This window comes from Entelurus aequoreus, linkage group LG10 (genome assembly GCF_033978785.1).
Source record: "Entelurus aequoreus isolate RoL-2023_Sb linkage group LG10, RoL_Eaeq_v1.1, whole genome shotgun sequence".
Classification (NCBI taxonomy): domain Eukaryota; kingdom Metazoa; phylum Chordata; class Actinopteri; order Syngnathiformes; family Syngnathidae; genus Entelurus; species Entelurus aequoreus.
In genome coordinates this window covers 11,740,487-11,763,024 of record NC_084740.1, presented here as the reverse complement: position 1 = coordinate 11,763,024, position 22,538 = coordinate 11,740,487, and the positions used below count along the sequence as shown (strand labels likewise).

The following is a 22,538-nucleotide window of genomic DNA, read 5'->3' as shown; positions in this document are numbered from 1 at the left end:
TTCGATTACCTCACATGCTAAAATGTGGCTTGGATATGGTATATATATTTATATTTTTACCAAGATGAATAGACAGCTACACAAAACCGTTTTTATGTAAGATATTTCAAATGGGCAGTTTAACATAAAAGTCAGGGTAATTACTGAACCTAGAGCTAAACCTTACTTTAATAGTTCATCAGGCTTGGAAGGGATTATTAAAACAAGCCTACTTGTCTTAATTTTGGTTGTTTCCTCAATCAAGTTTATTTTGTGATAATAGTGATGATAACCCAAAAGGGAACATATTGTGACACAGCAAAGTGGTACATGCATGTCTGTCCTGTCTGTTTCGGAGGGATGTGAATCTTTCAACAACTCACGATTCAATTGGATTTAAATTCTTAGGGTGACGCTTTGATTCATGATCGATTCTTGATTCGACACAATTCAAGAATCAAACAGATTCTCGCAATGTATTATTTTGTATACAATCTCTTATAATAAACTTTTTTCTTTGATGCGTCTGAAGGAGTCACATTAGCTCCTTTGACTTTCTTTATTTTTGGTATTATTCTCAACTTTTCTTGCTTTTATTATCACTTATCTTTTTTGGAACAATTTCCCTTGTGGATCAATAAAGTTCGTCTATTAGATTTTTAGGGTAGGCTACAAAAAGCTCCACTTATGGCGCGAGTAAGCGCAGAGATGGTCTAAAAAACATTTATTTTTTATTTTTTTTAAATTATGCTTGAAAATTTGGAATCGATTTAGAATCACAAATTAGAATTGCGATTTGGATGTGAACATTTTTTTTCCAGCACTCCTCCTATTCAGTATATATGGTAAAACTGATCATATGTGGACAATAACAAGGAAAGGAAAACAGAAAAGACAACGCAAAATCACATTGTGTGAGGAGACTGGCCTCCCAGGCATATGCAATATTCCCAAGCATGTCCATCAGAGTTAATCGGGAGTACAACATTTATTGATTTGGAGATTATATACAGCGGTTAGCTTCTTGTTACACTTATATCACACTTAAGAATAATTCAATCAATTGCTCTTTTCTCTATGGGAAAATGTGGTTGTAAATTAAAACAAATAGGACTTGAAGCAGTGTCAGGAATTGTGTTCAACCTCTGAGGTGCTACTGTATTTGTAAATCCCACACAATGTACTTAAGTCAAATGTGTAATTTTATTTATTTACCTTTATATCCTAATAATAATGATTCAGAAGAAAGCCCAATTTTACATAAATGTACAGGCTGTGTATGGTTTCTAAAAAGGTTTGAAAAAATGACTGAAATATAGTGCATGTGGTGTAGTTTCTTACCTGTTGTTTCAATGAATCGTATACACTTCTCAATAAACACCGGGATGGGTCTCTCTGGAGTTACCACGGTAACCAGCGGCACTCCGAAGTAGCTGCTCTCAATAGGTTTGGATATAGAATGCCTTGGTTTGGATCGCGGTTTCTGAAAGAAAAGATTGATGGGAGGAATCAGAATTGAGGTCTTTTGTCTCGCTTGATTGACACAGACAATAGGACTTGGAGCGCGGGCTGGATCGGGTGAAGAAGGGTCAGCTTGGGTGTTATGGTTGCAAGTATATACTTGAGCGCACACACCTGACCATCCCGCACATTCCTTCAAAGCTTATATGATAAGCGATCATTTGCACGATCCTGCCTTCATTCAATGTGTGTGTCAGTGAGCTAGACAACAGACAAAAGTCTGCTCACTGCAGCTACAGTAAATGGACATATAAACAAAAAAATATAGTCGCATTGGTAATAGCTTCCACTCTCTTGGGAAGTCATTTTCCAAGAGTGTTCTTTAGTTCAGGGGTTTTTAACCTTTTTGACCTCGGGGCCCAACTTTCCCACTACAGAGGGGTCCGGGTACCACTAAACCATTAACACTGCATTAGTAATCTCACTCTTGATTTTAATTATATTCAATAATTTTATCTAAATCAAATCAAACTTTTGTCAAGCACTTATCATACAAAGTGTAGCACAAAATAACTAACCTAAGCACAGATTACAATCTTGTCAAATAACTATGTGTTCATCGCAATTATTATTTTTTAGTTAACACACAAAATTTAGGCTTGGATCAGGCTTATAAGAAAAAAAGGGTACTGTAAATTCCGACTGTAAGCTGCTACTTTTCCCCCCCACGCTTTGAACCCTGCGGCTTATAAAACGGTGCGGCTAATTTAGGGATTTTTCTTTGCTGACGGCGATGATGCAAATAGTTTTCAAAAAACACAATCAAAGACACTGAAAAGGTGTGTTATTGTTTGTGCTATGGCGCCATCATTTGGACAGGTTCGCTTACTGCAGGTGCTGCAGGGTGAACGTCTACAGTAGTTCCTTCTGTTTAGTGCTTTCAACCGAAAAGTACAAGTGCCGTTCCATCTTCTAGTCCTCCTTAGCGTTTTAACTCGTATGGATTCTTCATTCGTCACTCCAAACAACGTTTGCAAGTTTTACAATAAAATTTTAACTATTCATTCAAATTAAAGCGTTCAATGTGTGATGTCTTTAGGAGTGTTTTCAAATGCGTATTTGTAAGTGCTATTATAATGTAAGCAAGCAAGTGTCGTTAGCATTAGCTAATATGCTAACACGTTTACAAGTGTCTGTGTTAGTATTAATAACTTACAATGGCATTCTGTTTGTATTGTTTCAGTTTCACAAATCCCTCAGTAAATTCACCAAAACGTCATCGTAGAGCTATTGAGTCTTTTTAGCTGATTGGAGAGCGAGCTTCCGCAGCTAGTGGGTCCATGACAATGACTTCTGTTTTGTTTGATCAGCCGTTTTACAGACATCAATTAGAAAAAATTAAGCAGCGTAATTAACATTTACAAAATCCTTCTGTGTAAATAACTCATTTCACAACGTTTACAGTCGTGGTCAAAAGTTTGCATAATGACATGGCTGTCTTGAGTTTCCAATAATTTCTACAACTCTTTATTTTTTTGTGATAGAGTGATTGGAGCACATACTTGTAGGTCACAAAAAACATTCATGAAGTTTGGTTCTTTTATACATTTATTATGTGTCTACTGAAAATGCAATCAAATCTGCTGGGTCAAAAGTATACATACAGCAATGTTATTATTTGGTTACATGTTCCTTGGCAAGTTTCACTGCAATAAGGCGCTTTTGGTAGCCATCCACAAGCTTCCGGTTGAATTTTTGACCACTCCTCTTCACAAAATTGGTGCAGTTCAGCTAAATTTGTTGGTTTTCTGACATGGACTTGTTTCTTCAGCATTGTCCACGTGTTTAAGTCAGAACTTTGGGAAGGCCATTCTAAAACCTTAATTCTAGCCTTATTTAGCCATTCCTTTACCACTTTTGACATGTGTTTGGGGTCATTGTCCAGTGCAGCTAACATATGAAAAGATATTTTTTCCTTCTAAAATTTAGTGGGTGCGGCTTGTATACCAGTGCGCTCTATAGGGGGAAAAAATAAGGTGACAAGTTTAGTTAAGGAAAAAATTAAGGTACGAACAAAATAAATTTTTTCCTGACTTAATAATGTATTTGCGATTTTTTCTTCTTTGCTGGTTAATCTCTGCTGTGACTATATCAGGGGGTTGCCTACAGCCACAGATGTTATTTGTTTTTAACATGGTGCTGATTAAAGATCCCACTGATTAATTGCTTTTGTATACACAAAAAGCACTTCCAAACATTTACTGCCTGCTTTCTTATGGCTATGACATCAGCAGTAATTGTACCAAGCATTATTGGTGTTGGGTGGGCATGTTTTGAAGGCCTCCAAGCCCTGCATCTCCAGTAAGTTTGTCAGGCCCCCGAGGCACTGTCCTGGCAGGCTGGGCGATGGGGCCAGACCACCAGAGGATACAGTATATGTATGGTCGGCTGGGCACATAGACTGCAGCAGCAGAGCAACCCTGACAGAAGAATGGAGGAGGGCTCATTAGAGAGACGGAGTCCAGAGTGGCCTCTGCTCTAGATACTGGCCTCACGGACTACGCTATACTGAAGGTTTTCGATCCTACTTCCACATACACACAGTCAAACAGCAATACACATAGAAAAAACAAGCAAAGAAACACTAATTAAGACTGAGAAGCTGAACAGAGGCTGACCTGTGCATTTGCTGCGCTGCCAGTTGAATAAACATAATCAAAGTTGTCCTTCAATTGGACTCATTGTTAGTGATTGTTTTTCATCTGGTTTTTATTCAGTGACGCCACACTTGGCCCGTAACACCCTGCATGGTACTATTATCACTTGCACATAAAGCAGCCAGAATGGCAGATTTACTGGTAACCATCACTGCTGAAGAAGCTTGGAAGTAGGGATGGGCGATATATCGAATATACTCGATATATCGCAGGTTTGTCTCTGTGCGATGTAGAAAATGACTATTTGGTGAGGATTCGAGTATACGTTCTCACACAGTTGCTTTCAGCTGCGGGCATTACACTACAGGCTTTTCTCACTCTTTCTTGTCTCTCCTTCTCACAGAGAGATAAAACAAACGCACCTTGTTACATATGTCACATACTGTCGCACGTGCAACGTCATACGCCCTCGCGGAGCAGAGAGGTAGTGGCATGGTAAAGTTAGCTGTAGCAGGTGGTGCTAACGGAGCGGTGTGAGTGGTAATACGAGAGAGAGAAGGTGCCAATCTGGTAATAAATGGAGGAAGAATTAATTCCCAAGAAAAAGAGCACTGGGTCCATCGTCTGGCGTGGTTTGGCTTCAAGCGGGAAGATGTTGAACAGACAACCGTAATATGTAAAGTATGCAGCAAAAGTAGCAGCACTACTAATTTGTAGCATCATTTGAAAAATCACCCGCTAGAGAATGAAGAGTGCTTGAAACTCTGCATGTCAACATCTCCGGCCGGTGCAACACACAACAAAACGCTGAAGCAACCAGCACTGACCCAATTGAGCCTGGCGTCTTCCATTTCCACATCAACACCGTATGGAAAAAAATTGGCAACAACAGAAGGAAGTAACATACCACATAGCGAGGGACATACACAATTTGATTTCAAATCCAATCCATCCATTTTCTACCGCTTATTCCCTTCGGGGTCGCGGGGGGCGCTGGAGCCTATCTCAGCTACAATCGGGCGGAAGGCGGGGTACACCCTGGACAAGTTGCCACCTCATCACAGGGCCAACACAGATAGTCAGACAACATTCACATTCACACACTAGGGCCAATTTAGTGTTGCCAATCAACCTATCCCCAGGTGCATGTCTTTGGAGGTGGGAGGAAGCCGGAGTACCCGGAGGGAACCCACACAGTCACAGGGAGGACATGCAAACTCCACACAGAAAGATCCCGAGCCCGGGATTGAACTCACGACTACTCAGGACCTTCGTATTGTGAGGCAGACGCACTAACCCCTCTGCCACCGTGCAGTTTTTGAAATATCTTGTGTGACATCATGCACAAAAGTGCACTTTATTTGTTTTAAACTATAGTAGTGGCGTTCTGCACAAAAAGTGCACTTTAATTTAGTGTTTGTCATCTGAGTGACATCATGCACAAAAGTGCACTCATAGCTTGTTTTAAAATGTCTCTGACAATCTTGCACTTTCTGTTTTGAAATGACATGAATGTTTGTGCCACTGCTTAATAACTGTTTAATAAATACACTTTTGGTCAATTGACTTAGTTGTAATTTCCCTCTCGGCATGAAAGTTTAAAATTATCCTATATTAATGCAGTATGAACAAGAATGTTTTAATGTAGACACATAGAATCATCATACTGGTGTGATTATATGCATCAAGTGTTCATTCAAGGCTAAGGCACAATATCGAGATATATATCGTGTATCGTGACATGGCCTAAAAATATCGAGATATTAATAAAAGGCCATATCACCCAGCCCTACTTGGAAGCCATAAAAACAAGGAGTGAGAATCTTTTGGCACCCAACGATTCGACCTGATTTCAAATCTGTGGGGTAACGATTTTTTTCAGAATCGATTCTTGATTCAAACCGATTCTCGCAATGTATTATTTGGTATTTATAATTATAATTTAAAAAAAAAAATGTTTTAACAATTTTTTATTTATGTATTTAAAAAAAATCGATTTAGAATCAGGATTAATAAGAACCGGATTTAGATGTGAATCGATTTTTTTGTGCACCCCTTATAAAACTACTCTTAGCATAATGGATCTGATGCCATTCAGCTCTGATTCACTAGCAGAGGCGCAATTCTAATGTTATGCACATCTATAAGAAGAAAGAATGAGAGGTCATCAGAAAATCCTTGTTAATAAAACAATTTTCCCTAAAAGTTGCATTGAGGATGGAAAGCGTGTGTTATTCGAATAATCCATTAATCGAACAAACAAATCGATATATTACCCGTATACTGAAATAATCAATAGCTGCAGCCCTAATTATTTGTACACAAAAGTAAATAATATTCCAACATATTGACACATATAAAAAGCAGTTAATCGTATCATTAATATAAAAAAAACTAAATGCTTAACTTTAATGACTAATGAGCTGCAACTATGTTTTAACACACCAAGGGCCTGACTTTCTAAGACCCAAATACCACACATTGTGTGCAATGTATAAAATAGTGGGCGTGTTGTGTGTGATCTACTAAGACTGCGTGTGCAATTGTTAAGTGGTGCAGGCCGCCTTATTTAAATGAGAATTTTGCGTGTACTATACAGGGCATTCCCCCGAAGACACTCTCATTTACTGCACATTCATGTTATCACCTGTTGGATTTTGCAATGTTTTTAAATATGCAGGAGACATGTACTACTTTTTATGTAACAAACGCCATTTTAAGCATACGCGGCGCAATCATTTCAAAAACGCATCCCGAACTTTGCTTTTTTCTTCAACATCACTGATGACTACTCACTACAGCCTGCATGAGAGTCAACAAACATAATAAAACATCACTTACTGTACAATGTCTGCTGTCATTAGGACCTCTGCTCACATTGAAGTGCAACTTTGTTCGTCAATACTTTATTTAGCTATTTTATTTATTGTTATGGTTGTATATTTAAGCCCCTCCATCCCCTCCTTAAGATATTGTATTGCTTTTGTTTGTAATTTTTATTCAAGTGCAAAATTGTGCTAACAGACAAAGTATATTTTATTTTTATCGTTTGTTTTATTCAAATTGGAGATTTAAATTGTTTCATTCCAATTACAATGTTAAAATACACGAGAAACACAAGTTTATTGCATTTGAAAGGATATACATGTATTATCATTGTGCATTATCATTACATCAATGGTTAATTTGGTTTCATAAAAGAATGGCAATAATATCGTTTATCGTCAATAATTTGTAGATCAATATACGGTCAAGCAAAATTTGTTATCGGTCCAGGCCTAAGTGGACTATTAATTAAGTTTAATTTGGGTTAGAACGCATTATACATTCATTGCCTTGTCTTTTCATAATGATTGTGAACAATAAGCAAATTTCCCAAAAGAAGTGCAGATCCCCTTTTAGAAAATATTAAAATGCCGAAGCGCATAAATTGAATTTGTTTTAATAGGTCCTTAAATCCTCTAGCAGCTATAAAATTGTAAAATTATGTTTCTCAATAGACTGTATGTCTAATAATTTATATTCCTGAGTCTCCAAAATGTTGACAAAAAGGACATCTGTCTGTGCAAGGTGAGCACTGATCCTGCAGCCGTGTGTGGAGCTGTCAATTTGGACATCCTTCTCACACATACTAAATAAAACGCTAAATAGTGCTAGCAAAACGGTGATGAGTGTAGACAAATCACATTACGCGTGCTAAATAATTATTTTTGCATCTTCTCCTCCCGCTATTGTGGGTGTTTTGATGATCAGCATATATTTTGCATAATAATGAAGACAGAGACGCAAAATGGACTGCACGCCTTATTCTGCTCACTTGGCAGACTCAATCTATTTTGCACACGTTTATTAGATCAGCTTTGCGTATCAAGTTTGAGCGTGTTTCAGTACAAACAAACCTTTAGTAAATCAGACCCCAAGCATAAAAATAAGTTATCCATTAATGCTGATGCACAACACTCAGTGGCCTAGTGGTTAGAGTGTCCGCCCTGAGATCGGTAGGTTGTGAGTTCAAACCCCGGCCGAGTCATACCAAAGACTATAAAAATGGGACCCATTACCTCCCTGCTTGGCATTCAGCATTTGGGTTGGAATTGGGAATTCAAACACCAAAAATGATTCCCGGGCGCGGCCACGGCTGCCGCCCACTGCTCCCCTCACCTCTCAGGGGGGGAACAAGGGGATGGGTCAAATGACAATCATTGGTACTTTAACTTAACTCGACATTCTATAACAAGCAACAAAGTGCACTGCAGCTGTGAAGCTGCACCAAGGACTGTTTTCACTGCTTTACTCTGGAAAGAGGTTCCGCAGCCTCCGTAGCAGAACCTCCAGGTTCTGTAACAGCTTCTTCCGTCAGCCCATAAGACTCTTGAACGCATCACAATAATCCCTCAATTCCTCCCTAAAAATGGATTAACTTGCTGGACTATAAAGATAATATAACATACATCCGTAAACATAGATGCATATGCTAAAGTGCAATATATTTATCTGCACAGTAATCTATTTATTTATATCTGCACCTTCTTTTGTAAATGCAAACACTCTGCACCTTATTGCTCTTTTATCCTGCACTACCACAAGCTAATGCAACAAAATTGTGTTCTTATCTGTACTGTAAAGTTCACATTTGAATGACAATAAAGGAAGTCTAAGTCTAAGCTTGTGAGATGCAGCCTTCTTTATACTTTCTCTTCCACACAGCAAACCGGGATTATTATCTTAGCATGAAACTGAAATATTTGGTAACGCTGGACACTCCGTAGGGACACACTGGGGGCTTAGTGCTTAGAACGTGAGTCACGAAACTTCTGGTAATGTCCTCTGTCTTTGTTAGAGGCATATTCCTTTCGAAAATGTTGCTCGGTTTCTGTCTTAACCTGTGGGGTATTTAACATTTGGAGTGTGACTGTAGTAACAATACATGACAACTTTTGGCACTGTGCAGTGCAGACACATACAACTACATTGACAATAAAAAAGGAGCATTGTAAGCTCTCCTTAGCTAAGTTTAATTTCCTTGCAGGGTTGTGTTGTCTCTCCCTCTCCAACTTCTCGCTTGTGGACACTCAAGTAGAGCTAGGTGACAGAGGAATTTAAAACATTCCGTTTGCTGGCTGCGGACAAATGAAAAGAAGCTGCAGGAGAGAAGGGGGGCGAGCGAGGGAAGTGTTTCCGGCCTCTCAGCGAGAGAGAGGGTGTAACAGGCAACACAGTTTGTCACCGCCTGAGGTAAATGGGGGGGACTGAGAAAGCCGTTTCAATTATTTGTTGCCACCCGTCACAACTCAGAGTTGACGCCACCCTCAGGCTCACAGCGGATCTCAGATGTGTTGACTGCTTAAAAAAGTCAAAGCATAGAAAACTCCCCTCACGTATATATCTTCCCAAGATGACTGGATAACTCAAAAACATCCAGAGTCAGCTACCCTGAGGGGATTCCAGCATGGAGCAGATTGAAACTTGAGTGTTTTTTACTGGAGGGAGCTGTGTTGGACTGTGATGGAACCTGATCGCAATGTAATGTAGATATCCGTACACGCTCTAGGTCTGGGCTAGTCAACTTAATTGGGCCACATTTTCAGATAGCTCGGGGCTGGCAACCACACCATTATTTTTGTTTTTGTATAATGTCATCGCAGGACTGTTAACTTTTGAAATTGTAATTTAGTAAATGATATGATGAAAGGAATAAAGTTATAAATAAATACAACAAAGCAATATGTTGCCACTAGGTGTGTAATAGTAGAGTACCGTGGGCCCATACCGATCATTAGTAGTCAAGGAGGCTGATAACTGATATTTGGAGAAAATCTTAATTTGCAGTAAAAGTTGGCTAAACATGACAAGTATACGTCAGTTAACAGATGGACAAGGCCATAAGTCTTTTTTTGTGTACATTTTAAAGAGGGCTCCAGGAAAAAAGGGAAGTTTTTTTGCTTGAGAATTTTTTTTTGATGTAGCAGTATCTACTTCACTAATTACAAATACCATTATTTATTATTCTAAAAAGTAAAAAACTCAAAACCAGTAAAGTTGGCACGTTGTAAATCGTAAATAAAAACAGAATACAATGATTTGCAAATCCTTTTCAACTTATATTCAATTGAATACACTGCAAAGACAAGATATTTAATGTTCGAACTGAAAAACATATATTTTTTTGCAAATAATCATGAATTTAGAATTTAATGGAAGCAACACATTGCAAAAAAGTTGGCACAGGGGCATTTTTACCACTGTGTTACATCACCTTTCCTTTTAACAACACTCAGTAAACGTTTGGAAACCGAGGAGACCAATTTTTGAAGCTTTTCAGGTGGAATTCTTTCCCATTCTTGCCTGATGTACAGCTTAAGTTGTTCAACAGTCCAGGGTCTCTGTTGTCGTATTTTACGCCTCATAATGCGCCACACATTTTCAATGGGAGACAGGTCTGGACTACAGGCAGGCCAGTCTAGTACCCGCACTATTTTACTACGAAGCCACGTGTTAACACGTGCAGAATGTGGCTTGGCGTTATCTTGCTGAAATAAGCAGGGGCGTCCATGAAAAAGACGTTGCTTGGATGGCAACATATGTTACTCCAAAACCTGTATGTACCTTTCAGCATTAATGGTGCCTTCAAGGATGTGTAAGTTAGCCATGCCTTGGGCACTAATACACCCCCATACCATCACAGATGCTGGCTTTAGAAGTTTGCGCCTATAACAGTCCGGATGGTTCTTTTCCTCTTTGGTCCAGAGGACACAATGTCTACAGTTTCCAAAAATAATTTGAAATGTGGACTTGTCAGACCACAAAACATTTTTCCACTTTGCATCAGTCCATCTTAGATGAGCTCGGGCCCAGCGAAGTCGGCAGCGTTTCTGGGTGTTGTTGATAAATGGCTTTCACTTTGCATAGTAGAGTTTTAACTTGCACTTACAGATGTAGCGACCAACTGCAGTTACTGTCAGTGGTTTTCTGAAGTGTCCCTGACCTCAAGTGGTGATATCCTTTACACAATGATGTCGGTTTTTGATGCAGTACAGCCTGAGGGATCAAAGGTCACGGGCATTCAATGTTGGTTTTCAGCTTATTTAATCCTACCCCTTTTCTTTTACATAACAGTTGCTAAAACTTTTGTTCACTTCCTGTTCTCAATTTATTCACAATATACTCCATAAGAATGGATGAATTAAATAAATTCAATATTCTTCTTCTTTGTACTTTGTACATGTTGCAGGCATCAAATTCCAAATGAGCTAATATTTGCAAAAAAATATATATATATAACAAAGTTTACCAGTTTGAACGTTAAGTATCTTGTCTTTGCAGTCTATTCCATTGAATATAGGTTGAAAAGGATTTGCAAATCATTGTATTACGTTTTTATTTACGATTTACACAACGTGCCAACTTCACTGGTTTTGAATTTTGCACTTTTTAGAATAATAAATAATGGTATAATGTGTGTAGTTATTGTATCTGGTAGTTTTGTAAAAAAAAATACAATAAAAAAGCAGATGCCGATCAAAATACCAAATATCGGCGGCGATAATTGTTTGATCTCTATTACTTAGCCAATAAATACAATTCTTGAAGACATTTTTTTTAATTTACAAGAAATAATAATCCAACAATTAAACAAACCAAGTTCTGTCTAGCAATCTGAAAAATAAATTATGATTGGATTAAAACAAATTAGTCTTAAATATATGCAAAACTACGAGTATTGTTTTTGGGTCGCAGCATAAATTGGTTTCTACACCTAAACTTAACCTATCCATACAACAGGTAGACAAAGCAAAATTGCTGGGCTTTGTTCTAGATTGTCAACTATCGTGGACTGAGCATATAAATACAATGGTTAGCAAAATGGGTCGTGGTATAGCAGTCACAAGAAAATGTTCTTCCTACGTACATTCTAACATCCTGGGTCAAGTTTGTAAATCATTAATTTTGTGTCACTTGGATGATTGCTCAACAGTATGGTCATCCACAGCTAATACAAATCTTGTTAAATTACAGATTGCTCAAAACAGGGCTGCTAAGCTTACTCTGTGCTGATCTATTAGAAACTAGTATTGATAAAATGCATTCTAGCCTCTCATGGCCTGATTTCTTCAGGTTTGGCCACATTTTTCTGTTGTGTTACCAACTCAAAATTGTCCTTATTTATGTTCGACCAGATCGACTATTGTATTGATGCACATAATTGCAATACAAGATAGGCTATTAACTTTTATCTTGTCATACCTAATTCAAAGGCAAACCCAATAAAATAAACAGTAATTCATTGGAATGATATACCACCCGATATTCGTCTAATAAAAGTTAAATCAGCCTTTAAAAAAAAAGGTGCAAATGTTATCTACTTGAATGGAAATGACCACAGTTGAGGAAATAACATTAAAATAAATGAATTTGTGTTATTTCATGAGTTGTTTGTACCTGTGTTAATTTTCATGTTGATTGACACAATTGAATCTTTTTTTTAAACATATTTTATGCATATTGATTGTGATTAATTTACATTGTGAACTCATGTCTTTTAGTAGTATTTTTATTTTAACTAATTTGTTTTGCAATGTTTTAAACAGTTTCGTAGTATGTGATGTTTTGTGTGGACCCCAGTAACACTAGCTGACTGCCGTGGCATCAGCTAATGGGGATCCTTTTCAAATAAACAAATAAGCAATAAAAACTTTGTTTTTTAAACCACATTATACAACAATTCTGCACTAAATTAAGCCTTTCAAACATAAAAAATGGCTAAATGAACTAAAAATAACCATTATACAGTAGTACTGGCCGCTAGATGAGACCAATCGGATTACGCTGTTCAGTACCATGGCCATTGAATGGCCAGCCTAAGGTTTTTAAGGATGTCCTGCAAAAGCACTAGTCAAAGATTCTATGTGAGTTGCCTACTCTTTTTTTTTTAAGAATGTGCTGCAAAAACCTCTCTTTACCAAATACAGAACTGAAAATTTCCTTTAAACTGAGGATGTCTGCTTTGGGGTAATCATTATTGATAAGCGTGGTACTACTAACTCGCATCTAAAAAATCTGCTCGCAAAGAAACCTACAGTAGCTGTAAAATTTGTCACATGGTACTTTATTGATCTTCATCCTCCACCCCCTCCTTTCGAGGACAGGGTCACAGAGCACTGGGTTCAGGGGAAGGGTCAGAGCTCCTGGAGCCTGCAAAGCATGCTTATGTAGGTCATAGACTACTGGGCCACTGTATTGATAGCAAAGCCAGTAAACAACCTTTACAGTTCTCAAGCTGTCGTTGCACGTAGCAGGCATGTTACAGACCAAAGAAAGATGTGAAGTGATAAAAGACGCAGACGCCTTTCTAGTAGACCTCGCAACTGAATGTGTGAAAACCTGTTTCACACTACTACCAAGCATAGTATTCGTCACACAAGCGCAACGTACACACAGGTCTTTCTGTACCATGCCGTGCAAGAGAATGAACAGCATACCAGGACTGATAAACAGTTTAAGGTCAGAAACGTCACCACAGGGGAGGGGCAAGCTAAAGAGCAGAGTAAAAGGGGAAAAAACTCCACCATTCAAGTGTAAATCAGTATGCGGCAGCTTTATTAACCACAGATTTAACTGACTAATGACTAGGGGTCTAATGGCAAACCAAAATAACGTTTCGGAAATGTTAAGGTCACAGTTCAGTTAATTTTTGATACAGTAAGGTAACAAAATGCACAGCAAAAAACTGCTTAGCTTTATCATTATTCTTATTTTTGAGCAATCCAAAATTTTTATGTCGGTCTGTTATTGTTTAAAAACTCAGGAACTAAGTAACTGGACATTGGAAGACTTTAAGGACAAAACCCAAAGGATATTAATAAGAGGCAATAGTAGGAACATTTTGAATATTTAATTGATATATTGTTACAACATCATCCTGTGTTTTGTCTGAATATAATGGTGATCAAAAATGTTACCATTCAATAATGTTCAAAATTTGTATCAATATGATCAATGCTGCCCCTATAACTCTTGGTATTGGATAAATACCCACGTTTGTAATATCATCCAAAACTAATGTGAAGTAAGCCAAACAATAGAAAAATAAGTGCTTAGTAAATTTTAACAGAAGTGTAGATAGAACCATGTTACATCCGAAAGCAAGAAGATATTAACAAAAATGAGCAAGTAGATTAACAATAGTTTTGAAAAAAATATATAGCCAGAAATGTTATCGCATATGTCAGCAGCCAAATTAGGAGCCTTTGTAAGCCATATTTGAAATGGTCCTATTATCATTTACGCAACAAATAATATAATGTGATATATATTGTTATAACAAAAGGCTAAAATATATGTACCATACAACATGTTCTATACCAAAACATTCAGACTACAAATACATGTACCGTAAAACCCAGGGGTGGGCAATTAATTTTTACCGGGGGCCGCATGAGCAACCCGAGCACTGCTGGAGGGCCACACTGACAATATTTCAATTAAATTTTGCTCAAATTATTTTTGATATACCGTAAGATAGATAATAATAATAATATTTTCATTTAACCTAACTTATCTTTATACAAAAGCAGATGGCTTTTGATGGTTTTATTTTTAACACTTTCTTACACAACACTTCCTGATGTATATTACAATACAAAAATTTCAATTTCTGTCACTTTATCCTGCATCCTCTTTGTTGTAAAACCTTTATTTAACCAGATAAGAAAACGTGAACGTAGCACGCCTGTAAGGTGATTGGCGCAGAAGGAGGAAGCGTTGCTGTTGCGGAAATGAGGAGTGAGGATTGGTTTTCCTTTTGGAAAGAACGAGATAAGTTGAGCTGTGTTAGTATAGCTTGCTCAATAAAAGTTTAAAAAGTGCATCAGACTTGGTGTGCACTTCTTCTGGACGCTACAATTGATGTCACAAGTGGGATGAAATGCCTCCCAGTTCGCCTTGCCATCAAACCTGGGAGTCTTCATTGAGGGCGGAATTCCCCCCGTGGCAAGCAGCGTGGCTGCACCTGTAAACGCTCTCTCTCTCTCTCTCTTTGCGGCGAGCTCCTCACGTGGCACGTACCTCCCGATGACGTAGCACACAAACAGTGCAGTATGCGCAAAGTTTTACTTCTGCCACCAATTGTAGCGTCCAGAAGAAGTGCACATCAAGTCTGACGCTCTTTTTAAACTTTTATTGAGCAAGCTATACTAACACAGCTCAACATATCTCGTTCCTTCCACACGCACGTCTCCTCACTCATTTACGCAACTCAAGAAGACAACATCTACTTCAGCAGGTCGTTACACTATATTCTTTAAACACAGCAACGTGTGTACCACAAATAAGCACACAGCTTTACCTTTACTTGTCTTGTTGAAAACACGCCATTCGTCATCAACTTTTCTCTTTTTAGCGGGCATCACTTGTCGCTGTGCGCCTTCCCTCACAGGACATACGCACATATAACACTTTTCAAAATAAAAGCAGCACAGTTGTATTGCACGCACGACAAAGATGTTTTTTTAAATTTATTTTGTAATTTGAGATTGCCGCTGCGCGCACGAGCATACGTCCACACGGAAGTAATACAAATAACGCTTTTCAAAACAAAAGCAGCACCGTTGTATTGCACACTCGAAATAGATGCTTTTTAAAATTTATTTTGTAATTTATAATTGGCCTCACGCGGGCCGGACAGGGACGTACAAAGGGCCGGATGCGGCCCGCGGGCCGCACAATGCCCAGGTCTGGTAAAACCCATACTAATGACACACGCACCATTTTGCTTGTATGTTGTCTTAGTCCGTCTTCAGTAACCAGTCTATTAAAATAGAAGGTGATCCTTTCAAAATATGTGGTGAAAAAAAACAAGTATTGGTGATTCTTTCTTGATCCATTTAGATTTTCTTTCATCTGCTACCAGGAGTGTAATGACTGAACTTTTAAATACAGACTCCGATAATGAGCTCACTTTGAGGGCTCCCACAGAGCGGTCAGGGACAACATAGCAAACATCCTTTTAGGGGTGATCCTCTAAAGTCTTTTTTTCTCTGCGCAAAAGCTTCCCGAAAGCAGAGATTGCACTAATTAGTCTTCTTTAACTTCAGCGATGAGTTATCCACCAAAGGATGCAGGTGTTGATTCTCAGCCAAAACCTAATTAAAACTGCATGTGCAAAACATTGTGTAATGTTGCATGAGTCATTAGATACAATTTGTAAGAAGCATTTTTGACAAAACATTTGATAAGACACACTTTCTATGGGGAAATATGTAATAAAATAAATGTAAAAGCGTTTACTTTATCTGGGAGAGGATTCACCCCTTAAATGTAGTTCTAATGCTAGGCTTCATTAGTAAATGCACACAATAATCCATCTAAAAATAAGTGTGTACCCTAGGTTTGGAATGACTGTAGTGTGCCTGCTCCTCAACAATTACATATGATTATCGTCACATTTTCTAAAATAAATCAGTAGAAATACACCAAATATTACAAGGAATTAAAAACACTGTAGAACGCTCCGTCAAATAACGTGTCATAAAATCAATGTGATCCTTCTACCATGCGCAATACGTAGAGCAGAGGATGTGTGGCCCCTAATATATTAGTAAGGGATTTTTCAGTTTAGTACACATACATGACAGTGATGAGATGATGCACAAACACTGACCTTTGTATTTCTGCGCAAGCTCTTCAGGATACTTCTCCTTTTGGGGTCCTCATTTTCCTCAATGGAGTTGTCTTTCTGGGCTCCTCCATCATCCTGGGTAGCCTTGGGTGGCCCCCCCATCTCATCATCGCTGCCTATTGAAAAGCTGGTCCTAAAACTGCTGAATTTTCCAAGACGTTTGGATCTGTCCCTGTAAAGTCTAGGCTTTACTCCAATGGCCGACAACTTTCTTCTCCGTTCCAGCGAGCTGCTATCTGCCTCACTGTCGGACCCATTCCCCCCAGCGCTCCCGTTGGCGTGACCTTTGTAGGCATTGCGGATGGTAATAATCTTGCCCTGTGTGCTGTCATGAGGGACGGAGTAAATACTCTCCTCCTCTGTATGTCGAGGCTTGCTCACAGCATCCATAGGCTCGGCGTAGTCGGAGGGATCGTAGCCACCATCGCTACCTGGAGCCCAGGTGACAGCTTGGGGCAAAGAGCGGCGGGTGGTGCCAACTTGCTGGTCCATGTAAGGGCCTAGATTGACCTTTCGGACAGGTTTCGGTTTCACTTGCGGAGGCACCTTGTTGTTTAACTTGCTTTCAAATGTGCTGAGTTCAGAAATAACGGAAAATGTGTCACTTGAATCTAAATCTGTTAGCTTTAAGCTTCCAAGATGGGAACACAGACTTCCATCTTCCCTCAAAGTAGGATAAGAAGGTGGTGATGGGTCAATGTCGTCTTCGGAGTCCATCAGATTCACTGGACTTGGTGAGCCACAACGGGGGCTGGTGCTTTCATTGGTACAGGCTTCAGCCACGTTATCATACATGTGTGTTGCCTCAATAATAGTGCGCTTCTCCACTATTTCCTTGAGAAAAGTTTGGAAAAGGTCGATCTTATGAAGTCCGCCTACAACTCCTCCATGCCCGCATATTACTGTGTTAAACCTTGCCTCAATTTCATGAGCAAGTTCCTCTCCCTGACTGACCTGTTCCTTTGCTGACTCAGAGTCTGAAAGCTCCATTTGGCTTTCCCCAACTGCAAGCAACTGAACTGGAATGATGTCTTGAACCTCACACAGGAAAGCGCACAAAGTTTCCAAGGAGGCTTTCCTGCGAGCAGAGTACACTGCAATGTAGCCGTGGACCAGCCGAGTCTTGCGGAGAGAGAATGAGGAATGGAAGGACAGCAAAGACAACTCAATTGTCTGTCTCTGACCACCTATACTTAGATCCAGTAGGACAGAGGTTCCACTGTTGAGGCTGGTAGCAGGGCGACAATGCTGGGGCAGCAAGAAGGGAGCAAGGAGCTGGTCTAGATCATACGTGTCTCCACACATGAGGCACATGACAATCTTCAAGTCTGATTCTAGTACTGGCTGGGACTGAGATTCTCTGAGGGTGGACAATGAAGAGGGTAAAGGTGGTGAGCCGCTTCTTAGGCTTCTACGGGACTCTAAAAGGCCCTTCAACATCTGGTTGAGCTGCCTCTCATTGACATTGCGCCCATAGCCCATGCCTGGCGAGGCTGGGTCCAGGTAACAACACTGCAGCTTTGCAGCCACAAGCAACCCTTGATGAATAAGAGTCTGAGCAGTTTCCCCTCCAATGTCCCCTATAGAACCCACCCCACGCTTAGTCACAAGGAGGAGAAAAAGTGGCAGTTGGGCTAAAACATTTTCTCTGTCCCTTCTACCTATGGTTGACTCTCTAAGCTTTTCTAAACTCTCAACCACATATGAGAGTGATTCCTTTGAGTTATACAAACACAGGCAACCATGAGGTGCAAAGGTTGGTGTGTGGAAGGAATTGACTGGCAAGCGTACATTGCCCTCAATGGGCCGAAGGGCTAATTCATATATTTTTCCATCGAGGACGTACCTATCGTCACTGGTACACAATGCCCTTATCTCATTTGCCATTTCTCTGGCAAGCCCGTCTTTACCAAGTATGACCAGATTTATCCTTTCTGCCCTACCCCCATCCAGTCTTAAACTATCTGGTGATGCATAGCGAGTGGGAAATCTGGAAGCCAGGATCTGCTCAATTTTAGAGTCCACACAATGAGGACTGTTGGGACAGGTGTCCTTTGTTGGGTGGTAAACAAAGTGGATATGTTTCAATACTAAAGCATCCCTTTCTGCCTGCAGCTTTTGTAAGGCTTTGAACCTTTGTTCCTCACCTAAAACTTCCTGAATTGCTCCCATTTTTTCTTTACTTGGCTTTGCATCCACCTCTAGCTCATAAAAAAGTTCAGAGTATTCAAGAAGCAGCTCCTGAAAATCCTCTTTGGCTCGGTCGATAATCTCCTTCTGGTGCTTATTGTAAATATCCAGATACTCTGCTTCGTCCAGCCACTGGTAAAAGTCTTCATTCATTATGAAGCTGCGAGCCTCCTCCCAGGGTTTTCCTGGAGTAATGAACGGCGAGACACTCAGCTTCTCCTTGAATTCCCATCTCATTTCTGCTCGTTTTCGGTCTTCCCTTAGCTGGTCCAGGTGAGTTTTGTAGATATCCTCAGCTGTGCGAGTTTCAAGGAGGTCCTGGGGAATGCGGTCATCCTCCATGTTGTCAATGTGCGGCGTGGTCTCCCATGGTGTGTCGTCTAAAACAACAAACCACTGGGAGAAGTCTCTTTTTGTTTCTAGTACTTTCTGAACTCCAGACCAGCTCAAATGGTCAATCTCATCCAACTGCGGTAATAGTACAGAGAGGGCCTGTGGTAAAGTACTTAGATAGGCCTTCCTCCGTTTCTCTATATGCTCTTGCTTTAGTCTGTGCACATGCTGTTGGAAGAGCTTCTTGGCTTTAGCTGTCCCCTCAAGGAAGACATAGTCCTTGTAATCTGGTGCGGACTGCATACGGTGACTGACAGAGGGCCAAGTCTCATTGTGGTTCCTTACAATGCGGTTGACAAGCCTCTCATAGCGGTCTTTTGCTGAGGCAATCTGTTGACTCTGCTGTCTTAGTGCCTCAAAGTAAGTGATTATTTTGAGCTTCCCTCGACTTTTGTCAATTAGTTGAAGAAGTGTTAGAAAGGCTAAGTCAACATTGACATTTGAGCGTGCTGATGTTTCTACCACCTGCAGGTTTTTCTTCGCTAGAGCAAATGTGTGGGAGTCTTTAATGTAGCGCTCAACTCCTTCATCACATTTGGTAAGAACCAGTACCACAGGTTTCTTTGTTTTAGCAAGTTGGTTGTACAGATTTGTAATAAACTTCATCTGATCCTCAAAGCTGCGGTTCATGCCCCTGCTCACATCCACACAGAGTAAAAAGCCATCCACCATGAGCTTGCCCTCGGGCATCTGTTTCTGCTCAAAGTCTTGTTCGAGCCCCAACTGGTCTGTGCAAAAGTACATCAACTTCTCAGCTGAGGCTAGTTTGGTGGAGGCAGCCCTCTTGATGTATGGCTGCAGCGCTGTGCTCCGGTGCGGCAGGAATGTTTGGTCATCAATGAATTCTGTCTGTTCCACCACATTCATTCGACACTCCGGTCCCTCTTCCACAGTTCTACCAGCCTCTCCCCAGAAGAGGAAGTGGTCATTGTTCACTACACGTCCTCCAAAGTCACTAGTGCTGAGAACAGAGGTGTGGTCCAGGTAGAAGTCATCAGCGCTTGGCCGAACAAAGCGGTTGCACAGGCAGGACTTTCCCACTCCGCATTGGCCCTTGTCTTTCTCTGTACCGGACAGCCCAACCACGACCAGGTTGTAGATGGGCGCCCGGACATCTTGCTTTTTGGCCATCATTATCGCTGGCGGAGGCTCATCCTGCCATGCTTGCCTCAAGCTCTAGAGAGAGAAGGAGGCTGCCAAGGACTCAGGGTTCCCATGCAAGAGGTTCTCACTATCGGGGTTGACCCTGCGAGACAAAGAGAGAGAATAAATGTAGAAATACATTTTATACAAAACACATTAAAATGAGAAGTGATGTTTTTCACTGTATACTGTATTGCTAACCATGTTTAATTTGTGACACCACTACTTCAGCAAATGTTTCCTTGAAAGACTGAGGCCAGTAGCAAAATGTACATAATAATACACAGTCAGTCACCACACTCACACAACGTGAAAAGAGGCACATCAAACTTTTTTGCCCCAAATGAAAGACATGCATAACAAATAGATGAACGGAAATAAGAGTTTCAATGTACTAATTGGCCAACGAGGGAAAGCCATCTGCTTTTTAAAAGCATGCACTGCCTGTTTGCCGACTTGTCGCAAAATCAAAAACATGTTTTGAAACTTTACTCAAGTGACTCCAGAGTTTCCCCCAGATTGCCATTATATTTGTGGCGGTAGGGCGGTGGCTAGGGGCGTGGAGGGGGCTGGTCAATATGACATTGTCATATATAGGGCATCATGAGAATTTTGGTTGGCAATGAAGGCTATATTTTCTTTAAAAAGGATAAATAAATGTTTTATGTACATCTAAAAACAAATCTGTATTATGTAATGTATATCTATAAACAAAGCTGTGTTATTGGTTAGTAGAAATAACAGAAGGACAAGCTGTAGAAAATAAATAGGTGGATGGATTTGTTTCTTCTTTTATATTGTTATTCTCTATTTTTTGATTGTTGGTGCTTATTGTAAAAGGTAACACAGGCTACACTATATACTGCCCTCCCTGAATGTTGGAATTTAGTTTGCCAAATATGTAAACAGTCTTTTGAATTAGAGATGGAAAATAACTTGAGGTGGTTTATTGATATTCTCTACAAACTAAGCACACTAAGGAAAGTACATTATATATACACACATGAAGTGCACATATATGTATGAATCACGTTAAACAATTAACACAGTTTGGAATAAACTGAAAAAAGCAATACAATTATACAGAATCCCCCTTCAGTGTTTTACCAGGTTGGAGAAACAGAGGGAATCATAATAATCAAAAAGTATTACTATTGCAACAAAACATCATCAGTAGGGTAAAACTAATCCATGACGTTCTAAAGCCAGCTCACGTTCCCTATTAGTGGTTTAGTTTTACACTACCGATGATGTGTTGTTCCAATAGTTCAGCAAGCAATAGACTTAGTCCCTTTAAAAAAGATAGCTTGTGCTGAGTTGTCGACATATTCATCCATAAGAAAATGTAAGAAGACAGTACCACTGTATGCAGATTAGCACCAAGCATATAGGGGTTACAGACACCATGTTCAACATTTATATCTATTGAGAAGCACAGCAAGTTTTTGGGAGAAACTTTTTATGACAATTTCAAAAATCATAAAGATGTTAGAGTGGCAAATAAGCTTCCTACTTTCGACCTGCATTAGACAAGTGACCTATATATTTGCTTAGGCAAACATGCCCAGGCATGTACACACAAAGACTGCTCGGCTCATGATGTCCTTTAGCAACATGCTGGAGACCAACACCGGTGATCAAATAAAGCTGGTCACTACTGAAAGATGCCCAACACTCACAGATGATTTGCTCCTACTCACAAGCGCAAACTATGTTAACAATGCTGCATTGTGTCACTATGAAAGATTTGAGAATAAAGTTTTTTTGTTTTACGAGGTCTGAAGGACCCGAACAGAAGCAACTCAACTTTATAAGACGCAAGGATGCAAACATTTTACGGCAAATGGAGGAAAATAAACATATGCTGGGCCCACTAAGCCAAACTAATAGAACAAAAAACATGAAAGACTATAAAACTTCACAAATCGGTGTCTTTTAAAAGAAAAACAATGTAGATGTTTAAATTTGGGTAAGACTTTCTCTCTTTAGGGTATACCTTCAAGACTCTGCCCACACCTTACTAGAGGGTTACGTTTCAG

General features: G+C 39.8%; 1 protein-coding gene across 3 annotated transcripts in view; it reads right to left on the bottom strand.

Annotated features, from left to right (window-relative positions):
- The window catches only part of arhgap35a (Rho GTPase activating protein 35a), a 121,985-nt gene that overhangs the window by 29,366 nt on the left and 70,081 nt on the right, over positions 1 to 22,538 (bottom strand). For all 3 annotated transcript variants that reach the window (XM_062060116.1, XM_062060114.1, XM_062060115.1), the window contains 2 exons: positions 16,756 to 20,602; positions 1,321 to 1,462 (listed from right to left, as the gene is read on the bottom strand). In XM_062060116.1, coding sequence (XP_061916100.1) covers positions 1,321 to 1,462; positions 16,756 to 20,490 — 3,877 coding nt within the window. In that variant the 5' untranslated portion in view covers positions 20,491 to 20,602. The remainder of the gene's footprint in view (positions 1 to 1,320; positions 1,463 to 16,755; positions 20,603 to 22,538) is intronic.